Here is an 11070-nt window from a genome sequence, read left to right as displayed (position 1 = left end):
TGCATTAGTAATTTATAATTATCAAAATATTATTTTAAAGAAAGAAAACTCCCTTAAGACATGCAGATTGGTAAGAAAAGAAAGACAGTTTTCCGCAACTTACAATCTTAAAGTACATTTGCTGAAAAACAAAGAGCAGTTGAATTAGAAGACAAAAAAGTTAAAAAGCATGGTCTACACCAACAAGGAAGAACCAACCAGCCACTGCTGAGGACCATAGGAGGGCCCCCCCCAAGACACCCATCAAAATCCACAAGTGGGATTAGCAGTGTGGTGTCACAAAACCCAAGAAAAATACAAAACAAGAATTACAAAAGAAGTAAACAGTTTTGTCAGAGTATCAAAAACCAACAATACCACATACCACCAAGAATAAGTCATTAACCTTTCATTTCCAAAGCCTGTAGATTAGAAGATCCAAAAATCCAGAGGTGAGAGAACTCCAAGAAAAAGAACACACACAAAAAAAAAACAACAATAAAGGGAAAAAAAAAATCTGCAATTTTTTTTAGGGGGGGGACACATAATTTTCAACTTTATAAAGTTAAAAGAAAAAAAAAGGATCAAAGAAGAACAAAAAGAAAAACCTTTTATGAAAGATAAAACAAAAAGAAGATAGTCCATGTTGTCTTCTGCATGTCTCCTACTGTTCTCCAGACCATCTTGGCTTTGGTCCAGGACAAGAACAGCTAAGGAAGAAAAAAAATGATCTTTTTTTGCTCCAGTTGGACAAAAAAAAAAAAAAGGAGGAAGGAAAAAAAAAAAGAAGAAAAAAAAAGAAGAAAAAGAAGAAGAAGAAAAAGAAGAAGAAGAAGAAGAAGAAAAAGAAAAAAGAGGGACAAATGGTACGCTGTGACTGGGCTATGGCCAGAAGACCTGGATATGCTTTCTTTGAAGCATATCACAAATTAAATTTTTGTTTCTTTTTTTTTTTTTTTTTTTTTCAATGAACAAACGAAAAAGGAAAAGGGAGTGTTAAGAAAGAAAGGTCACAATATGAGAGTCACTAATCATAACCAAACAGGACAAAGAAAAAAAAAATCAGATGATGGACATTCCTGTGGTTTGTTGTTGTTGTTCTGTTTTTTTTTTTTCTCTCAAAAAAAAACCCAACAAACAACAGGACAGAGATGAGAGGGATGAAAAGACAGTAAGAATGAGTAAGATCATTCTGTGAACGTTAGTTCAGCACTCTTACCTCTTATTGGTGTACCACCTGGGTGGATAATATGAATGCAAATAAGATTAGAAAGAAGAAGCATTAGTACGAGAAGAAGGAGGCTAGGGCTTTGGAAGAAGAATCAAATTAGATTTACAGAATTAAATAAGGTCTTAAGAGAAACTCGAATTACTATACTGTTAAAACAGGAATATATTAGATAGTATTATCAGGTTATAAAATCAAGTTGCATTGTACCACAAAGGGCAGAGGCTATAATTGGCTGCATTGCCATTCTCAGAGTAGCATCTGAGTTCTTACATGTTTGCTTATATAGGGTTAGATATAAATCGAATATGCCTCAAATACTTAAAGAAAACTTCACAATACTGTACTTATAACATAGTTTAGGAAAATATTGGAAATTTTATTTAAATATATATATATATATATATAAACCTATATATATATAGAAAGTGTATACACTGAAGGCTATCTCAAAACAAACACTGTAGTTTATGCTGGATCATGGCATTTACTGTTCTATAGCTGTGTGATACATGTGTACTGTTTCCTTTAGGTGTTGCTATGACTGATAAGACAACATTTCTGTGGAGGTGTGCGTGTGCGCCACTATAGGGATCTAGTGACTACACTGACTGTTAGTAAAATGCATGCCATGCATTTTAACAATAATAATAATAGTAATCATATAATAATAATCATAATAATAATCATAATAATATTCTGAATATGGAAATTAGTGGGGGTGAAGTGCGCTTCAGAACTAAGCACTTACCAATAGATTCTGGAGATTTAAATACGGAGAGAAGAAAGACAGCATAAAAATATTATTATATTCCTTATAATTTGGTACAAAGTTTTCAGTTAAAGCTTTATATACTAAATCATCTATGTCACATGTGAAAAATTAATTCTTAATTTACATTAACAGAAGGTTAATTTACACAGTTCTGCTGACAACAAGCAAAAAGTCAGTTAACAAGACGATTTAACATCACAGGACAGGTCAAAAGCTGAGAATTCTGGGAAAACACGTGATTAAACAACTTAGATTCTACAACGATATCTACTACAATTGCCAAAGAAAAAAGCTCATTATATCCCAATTATCTTATTTAGGGATAAGCTTGAAACTTTATAAATCTAGAGGTGTTTTTTGTTGTTGTTTGGGTTTTGGGTTTTTTTTTTTTTTTGTTTTGATTTGGTTTTTTAAAATCTAAAGAGAGCAAAAGAATAAACTAGGGCAGGAGGAGAGTGAAAGAACTGCTAGGGAAGTGCAAGGGGCAAAGAGAGAGAGAGCAGCAAAAGCTGGATTCTACACCAAAAGCAGACTTCTGTAGATCCGGAAAATACAGGATTTATAAAGCTTTAGCATGGGCGCACACTACTGTGGCTAAATGTGTTGGAAAAATGCTCAGCCAGCAAAAAAAAACCACCTTTATTTCGTAGATTACCAAGGATTTTTTTTTTTCCCCCTTAATTTTCTTTTTAAAGTATAATTGTGCATGGGAAAAAGTATTGTGTTTTATGTATTTGTGAGAGGATAGAAGATGTGTCCAAACTGGCTAATCTTTGGTGGAGTCAAATGTGGAAACGACAATATAAAACACGTTTTAAATTTTAATTGAAGTGTCTAATGCAGATTTCGGTTTTGATGAATATAACCATTGGTACTCCTTGCAATTTCTGAATGAAGTCCAATGTTGAAATAAATTTGTTAAAAAAATAAAAAGGAAAGAAGAAAGAAAGAGGAGAAAATGGATCCATCAAGTACTGCAAAAAGCAGTAAAGAAAAAAAATTATCAAAAAGTACAGTCACAGCAGTGAGCAATGTGGAGTAAACAGAAGCTGCAAAACACATAGAGACAGAGTCTAGAAAAGGCTATGACAACATCACAGACATGGACAACACACTCAGTAACACAGAAAAGAGAAGAGGAAGAGAAATTATTACCTATAAATAAAAAATTAAAAAAAGGAAGAGAAAGAAAAGAAAGAAAAGGTGAGAGAGAACAACTTTGGGCGTTAGTGGAGACAGTAAGAAGACCCTACCTGAGCGTAACTGCTTGATGCGGCCGTTGTTGTTGCTTGTGTCAACAGGTAAGAAATCTTTGAACCAAGTTATTTCAGGATCGGGATTACCACTGGCTGCACATAGCATAGTAGCTGTACGAGTTCGTTCAACCACCTTCAGCTGTGGGCCCATATCAATGGTGGGGAAACCTCGGGGAATTTGATCTTCTGCAAAAGAAATGTATGATTTGAAAGATTTCACATTAGTTACATAGTAACTCAGGAAAGCCCTAATCACTGCCCTGCTCAACGTTCTAGCATCTCCTAATTGTTTGTACCTGAGGAACTGATGCAAAAAATAGATAGGCAGTATTTTTGGTAATTTACAGTGATCAAAATGCTGATACAAAATAGAAAGTTCATTAAAAAGTGGCTATAACATTTATACTTATTTATAAAATGCATTAAATTGGCATAGATACTGCATGTAGTGCATAATCATCAGACTCCCTCTATGGTATTTACAACACTGATGTTGCTGTGCTTGCAGAAGTCCTTATTATTTTATGTGAGATATTCAATTACCATGCCTATCAACAACAGGGAAAAAACCCTTTCTTTACATGAGGCTAGTACATCAGGAAGTGTATAGGATTTGGCCAGGGACTTAGGAGACCCAAGTTATATTTCTTGCTTTTATCATTATTACTTATGTGCTGTTTGTCTTAGCATTAGATGTCCCTGTGCTTTAGTTGCCCATCTGTAAGATGGGTATGACAGTGCTTTAGTGCTGCAAAGAAGTGCTGTGAGGGTGAATACATTATAAGATTGCAAAGCACTGAGAAACTCTAAATATCGCATCTATGCAGATACTAAAGTGACAGGACAGTCTTAAGGATCTTGAATGGATATAATGCTGTCAACTAAAACACTCAGATGTGGTCAAAAATACTCACCCTAGTGCATTCAATAGCAAAATACTAAGAAATACTGAAAAAAAGGCAATTTGCCTTCTTAAGATGATACAAACTAGCAAGTAACACTGGAAGTAAAGCAGGATCAAGCAATTTCACAGAAATCAAGTTAGCATAGATAAAATAATCCATTTGAATTACGTCATCTTGCTCTTTGTGTCCATTAAAATGGAAAAGATATTTTTATCGCAAAATAATTGGTATTATTTCAGTTCAAAAAGGACAAACAAAAAAAATCAAAGAGGATCAATACTAACTATAATCCATGTGTCTTGTTAAATGCCTTGATTGGTCATTACTGACATGCAATTGATTAAGAGATAAAATTAACTCAGAAGAAATTGTTCAATGTTCTCTCTTCCATGAAAAACGTGCCATATTTTCAAATAGTTTCATGGAAGTCTTCAGACTTTTCTGAAAAAGGTATAGCAAGCAAGTATATCCTATAAATCTTTGCAGTTCCTGAGGTCTGCTGTCACTCATGAACTACTTAATTGCTTGCAATGCAAATGCACATAGATACTGATTTGGTATATAGACACAACTCTCTAGTAAGTCTGCATAACTCTTCAGAGCTAGTATTCCTATCAATCAGTGGTTAAGTGTCGAATCCTTCACTAGCTATAGGCTCTTCTCAAGGAAAAGTATGTCTTTTTGTCTGTTTATAAACATGAAGTCTTTACTTTGGGAGTAACTGACAAGATTTGACTTGTGTCACAGAACAAGACTTTTATGACCTGAATTTTCCTACTTTAGTCACACAGAAAACCCTGGAGTCCCTTTTCCAAATATGTACTCATACAATCAAGATAATATATTTTGAATACTAACAGAACAGAGTAGTAAAGAACTTTCCCTACTTATTTTTAATAAGGGTAATTAAATTCCATCCATCTCCCTTATGCATAGAATCTCTTTGAATGAATGCTCGTGAAATTTTCATGAGAAAAATTACAATGTAACAGATTCAAATAGCCAGAACTGTTATATTTTTGACAGTTGTGGCTTGTTTCCAATTTGGCTTTCAGGTATTTGGCAAAAAACCCCAATATTCAACACAAAATGGACCAGGGAAATAATGAGATTTCTAATTGAGGTGCTTATCACAGCGGATTCCGTTCTTAAGATGTTAATTGCTTTTTTTTCTGTCTAAGTTTATTAGTGATTTGTACAAAACTGTCTTTACACTTTGATGATACCAAGCTTGACGGATCATCAAACACACTGTGCAAGAGAGCTGAGAATCAAATCAGTGAAAAACTGCCTCTCAGCCACACTAACAGAAAAGTAACTATTAGAAAATGTGGATATATGGTAGCTCTACTATTTTACATGAGGTGAAAAGAAAAATATTTTCTACTGCTCATTAACAGGTTCATTAGCCTCTAAACCACAGTATATACCACTGTTCCCTATTAATATTCAGTTCTAGTGAATTAGCTTCTAATTCATCAACAATTTAAATCAGACTTGACCTTCTCAAAGCCATTTGGTACTGTCATTTTGAGAGGCCATTAAAGGGCAGATTTCTTTGTCCTTGTGCTTAGTGAGTCATACATGTAATACATATTTTGTTTAGGATGACAGATACAAGAGATTTGGAAATAGAGCACATTCTTTGAATTTGTTAAGTGTCTCAACAGTGCTGCATTCCATAACTGGCATTAAGAGAATACCTTTACTATTGCACGAGTATCACTTTCCATTACTGGAAGAGCTCTACAAAAGTTATTTTTCACCAAATGTATGATCTGAACAACATAGAGAGGAAATTACGAAGACCAGATAAGACATGAACCCTGAAGAGAGAATGATATGAAACAGCTTTTCCTTGTTTCCCATCACAGTTCATGTTAGTGTTTCTAAACTGTTTCTATCTGTATTCAGTCTGTTTGATATTTCTCATTTGTAAACAATGTCTTTGAGATTCCTACCTCTGCTGCCAGTTCTGTTAAAATGGTAATTGCTTCCCTTCCATGTATGGAAAAAGCACATTAACCTCTACATTCAGTTTTCAGTATAAGGATACCTACTGAGATTGTCCAACACATAATTTCACATGTTGCTACCTCTGTCTCAGAGGTGAGTTTGCCTCACAAATGCAACAACATTTAGACACAAGAGTCAAACACAGCCTTTATGCGTACATAGTAATTTTGATGGAGTGGTATCTTGAAAACACCAAGTTAAATTATGCTCTACCAAAAAGAAAACATACTTACTTTTAAGTGTATCTACAGAGAAAGAAACTTTGAACATAGCTGTGCCACAGCTACATATCATAAACTCTGTTCTGCTCGAACTTTACCTGTGTTTTCTCTCATCTTAAAGAATGTGCTGTTTCAATCTCTCTATTTAAATTAAAACAATTATTTCACAAGATCTCATGAACTTTCCAAGCTATGTCTCATGGTATATTGTCAAGCTTACATGTATGGAAAAGCTGGATCCAAAGAAAGAAGATTTCATCCAAATCCAGTACAATGCATTTTACTATTCAGGTGTACAACACAGCTAAACAAATAGAAGAACAGTGATCTTCATACAGCATTCACGCTACATCTAAATATTTTCAACAGTTTTCCTGTAAAAAGCTACTTTTAGATCATGTCTTGGCCCTACATGGAGCAAGCAGAGTGGCAGCTTTTAGAAAGAGATTGGGTCTTAAAGTCTTCATAGCTATCTTGCTGAATCACTTTGGCAAACAGCAGTGTGTTTTAGCAAGAAAGACAATAGCGTGAATAATTTTCTCAGTTACAATACGTTATGATAATATTACTATGATATGGCTAAAAAGTGCAAATTGCAATGACTTTGGTTGTGGGTTACACAGTATAATGGCAAGGTATTAACACTATGGCACAAGACTGGACAGTTGACATGAAAACTAGGTAATATTTCCGTTATGTGTTTCTCTCCACGTTAACTATTTGCACCATCAAAACACCCATGTTCCAGAATACACAAATTAACCTGTAGCTAAATCTGTGTAATCTGCTTAACTAAAGTACATACTCAAAGTGTTTCCTTGTGCCTCTTAAAAAAGACTGTTCTATGTGAACCAATTAATCTCATTGTGGAAATGCTGGGTGGTTCTCATTCTATTCAGGAAGGATAAAATATCTATCTCAAGATTTGCTGATATCTTTGCATAGGCAAATTTTAGTCATTCTTTAGCTCACAGAATAAAAAGACACACATGGAGTATTCTCAGAATACACTATAGATACTGAAGATAAACTGCCACAATAAAATTTATTATTTCAAAGAACAGTGTAAATAAAGCTTTTATTTTCACTATTCCAGATGGCAGCGGCATATAAATTGCACTGTTTTGACATCATGACCATATTATTCAAAATCATTCTTCTTGCAACCAAACTAAATGCAGAATTGAGAACAGCAAAATCTAAGAGAACTGAGGAGGGAGTAAAATCAACATTTTGCAGCAAAGTTGGTATTCTGTACTATTATTGAAGAATTATGCATATTAATAAAATGAAAAATCAAAACAAAGCCATTTCTAATTATACATCAAAGACTCATTTGGATTTAAAAGATATCAAGCATCAAAAAATGCCAACTAATAAACATTATTTCTATTGAAATATTTTACTAGGTAAGTTTTGCAAAAAGATTAATTTTGAACACACAATACATTGTTTTCCCACGGTCCTTTGTTCAAAGCTGCTACACAGAGATGGATACTTTCTCCTAGTGTTGCTGTAAGTCAGCAAGGGAGTGTAATGGTTACACTGTAAGAACAGATCTAGATGTCTGTTGGGATTTCTCTTTAATTTCATGCAATTATACCACACTCAAAAAAGGAATCAGACATTGATCAGATGATCAGAGACTCATTAAAAATTAGTAAATATTCAACAGAAGAACAGCTGTCCATACTATCCCAGTAAAAACCATGCATTTAAAAATATTCTTCCTATATTGAAGAGATGTGCAAAGCAATTTTGATGCAAAAGAAAACAAATTTGTTTAGTAGCTTTGTATGCAGTTATCCTACAAATTGCAAAGTAATGTCTATATAACAGAACATAGAGCCACTTAGACTGAATTATCATTTGCATGAATGTTGAAGCAGCAATTTCACATTACATTAAGTCAGTTAACATTCATTGTTATTAGCATTTAGCCTTAAATAAGTTCTCTGTTTTAACAAATGAGTGCACTGAGCCTTTGAAATTAGATATCTTCATAAGAACATGAAAATGGAAAAAGGAATTTGCACCTTTTGGTATTTCTTAACATCTGTTAAATTAAAGACTGTGCATAGCAAGCTCTTTCCAAAGTGACCTGTCTCACTCACTCAATGAAATACCTCTCACTCTCCTTTAATGACAATCCAAATGACAAGAATTAACATTTGGAGAGTCATCACTCATATGAGAACAGAAGCCTCAAAACAAGGTTTTATTCTCACATTTGCACTCAGGAACTCTTGTAACATATAGCACAACATATCATCTGAACATCATACACCCAAGTTTGGTTATGATTGAATTTGTGGATTTCTGTTCTTCTTACTGGGAATCGAAGGGGAAATACAAAAGATCGTGACCTAAAAAAACAAAAAAAGGTAGGGAATCCAAGCATCCCCGCCAGATGTCCCTTCTCTAACATACGGAGAGGACTCAGTCAGAGTTATTGTAATGAAAAGATGGCAGAATGTGGTTTTAAGTGCAGGGTATCATATATTTAGAAAAAAATTTACTAACTTCTGATGCAGAGAGAATACAGCATCCCACATATCTCCATATGCAAATGTTCACAAGAATCAAACTATGACAAGAGGATGACAAAGGGCAGCGATGTGAATTTCCATGATTACCATTTCTAATTTGAGGCATAGTTTCCAGACAGGGTTAGGATTTAGATTACACTAAATCAGGGTTAAATTGAGGCTTGCCAAAAGTGAGGATTAGGAAATTGCATGATTGCTCTATCTAGTCAATATTTTTAACATACTAATATTTATGTTTTCACATCCTCCTTACTTCTATTTGAAAAATAACGGAGAAAGAATAACTAGTGCAATGTGACAGTCTTTGCTTTAAGATTAAATTTTTCACATCACACACAGTTTTATGTTGCAGTAAATCATGAGAACAGCAGCAGAGTTTGCTTCTCATGTCATTAGTCTGAATATACAAGTTGGCCCAGAACACATGAAATAATTACTTTCTTTTTCTTCCCCTCCTTTCTGCTCACTAATACTTTGTTAAAATATTGGTATTAGTAAATATATATGACACCTTTTCCAAGCTATTAACTCATATTCATTCTTAAGCATAAAGCAATAAATTACAATAAAGTTGTAATATACTAACTTGAACTGAGAAGGGGCAAAAGCATTTTGGTTTTGCTTCACTAAAGAGGTCATGAGAGGAAGAAGTCCTCAGTCTGACAAAGGAGCTGTCAGACCACATCAGTTCCATTCTCCCTCCTGCCTCCCCATTTGCACCACATGTCTAAACATGTGCCTAAACCTAAAGGAATGATAATACTGTCAAAGAAAACCACAGAAATTCAGCTTGTCATCAGCATCATCTCTGTTACTGATGTTACACAGCTTTCAATTAGTAGTTTCAGTGCTATAATCTTACTAAATACTTTTCAATGCAGCCTACATACTCTGCAGCCCAAACTGACAACTATGAAGTATACTAACTGCATTAATGTCACAACTGCAAAATTTAAGGACCCTGACAAAGGAACTGTAGTGGCAAAACCTGGTGCTTTGTTTAAGTCTTGTTTACAAAGGAGAATAGTACTATTTTTAGCATTTCTAGCTAGCATCAATCTTAGGCATTTCAGAAAGAGACAGGGGAGGATTTTCTCTTTGATAAGCAGGTAGGAACATGCACCAGAAGACCTACAGATTGGTCTCTCAGAAGAAGGAAATAAGTCATAAGGGTGATGAAATTGTATCCCTCAAGTTTTGACAAAAGGTGCTTGTGTCAGGATCTGAAAGAACTTTAGTTGCAATGAAATAAACAGTAAATTATTCCAGGTAGAGGATAAGCATTCCAACTGCTTTTATGGTGCCTGGCACAGCAATGCACCATACACAGGTATCAATTTGGATGTATTGCAGTATTTTAATAAATAGCAAACATAATGATTAATAACAAAGAGTAGAAGTGCTATTGTTGCTGAGAAGAATGCAAAAAAGAGGTATGTTGTCAGAACAGACAATGAATCCTGTAAAAACACATATGAAGAGGATATCCCTTGAAACCCAGTATTAGTGAGCATTACACTAACGTTACTGGTACAAAATGTGCAGAGTTTTTCTACATCTAATGCTGCATTCATCTCCCTTGATCTGAAGATCAAGCTTAAAACATTCGTAACACTTACATGACTACAGATGACAACAAAGCAGTGTCAGGTAGTCCTAATATTTATGAGAAAAAGAGAATCCAAAGTGGTGGCAAATGCTAAAATACATGGAATCTTTGAACCTGTATGAACCTTTAACAGAAGCAAGAAAATATTTCCTTTACAAGTGGATGGTGAAGTTCCCCCCTGGTGTCCTGGCTATGGAGGGAATGGGTGTGCACTAGACCTCACTCTTCATCCTCCTGAATATTGGGGGATATCCCTCTCGTATCTCCTGCCCATCTATGGCAACATTCCCTCTCAGAGATACTGGGAAGACACCTAGGAATCTGTTAGCAGGGGGGACAGGTGTAGGAGAAGAGAGTAGGTATGAAGTTATTTTTTGCATGGGGTGGGTTTCGATACTTAGGTCCAAATAGCTTAAAGGAAGTGTCCTGACAAGGAATTTAGAGAGTATTTTCTTTTGGCGGAAACATAGCCATTCGCTTCTGTTCTGGAAGAATACACAAGAGCTTTCTCTGTAGCAGAGGACACACATTG

At 34.7% G+C, this 11070-nt stretch overlaps 1 protein-coding gene across 1 annotated transcript in view; it reads right to left on the bottom strand.

The window, feature by feature from the left end:
• The window catches only part of PTPRD (protein tyrosine phosphatase receptor type D), a gene marked incomplete at its 5' end in the record, with an annotated part of 277673 nt that overhangs the window by 136919 nt on the left and 129684 nt on the right, over positions 1 to 11070 (bottom strand). The window contains 2 exons of the mRNA XM_080361919.1: positions 1199 to 1216; positions 3236 to 3424. Coding sequence (XP_080218045.1) covers positions 1199 to 1216; positions 3236 to 3424 — 207 coding nt within the window. The remainder of the gene's footprint in view (positions 1 to 1198; positions 1217 to 3235; positions 3425 to 11070) is intronic.

Source organism: Nesoenas mayeri (assembly GCF_963082525.1).
Source record: "Nesoenas mayeri genome assembly, chromosome: Z".
Lineage (NCBI taxonomy): Eukaryota > Metazoa > Chordata > Aves > Columbiformes > Columbidae > Nesoenas > Nesoenas mayeri.
This window is presented reverse-complemented; position numbering and strand designations above follow the sequence as displayed.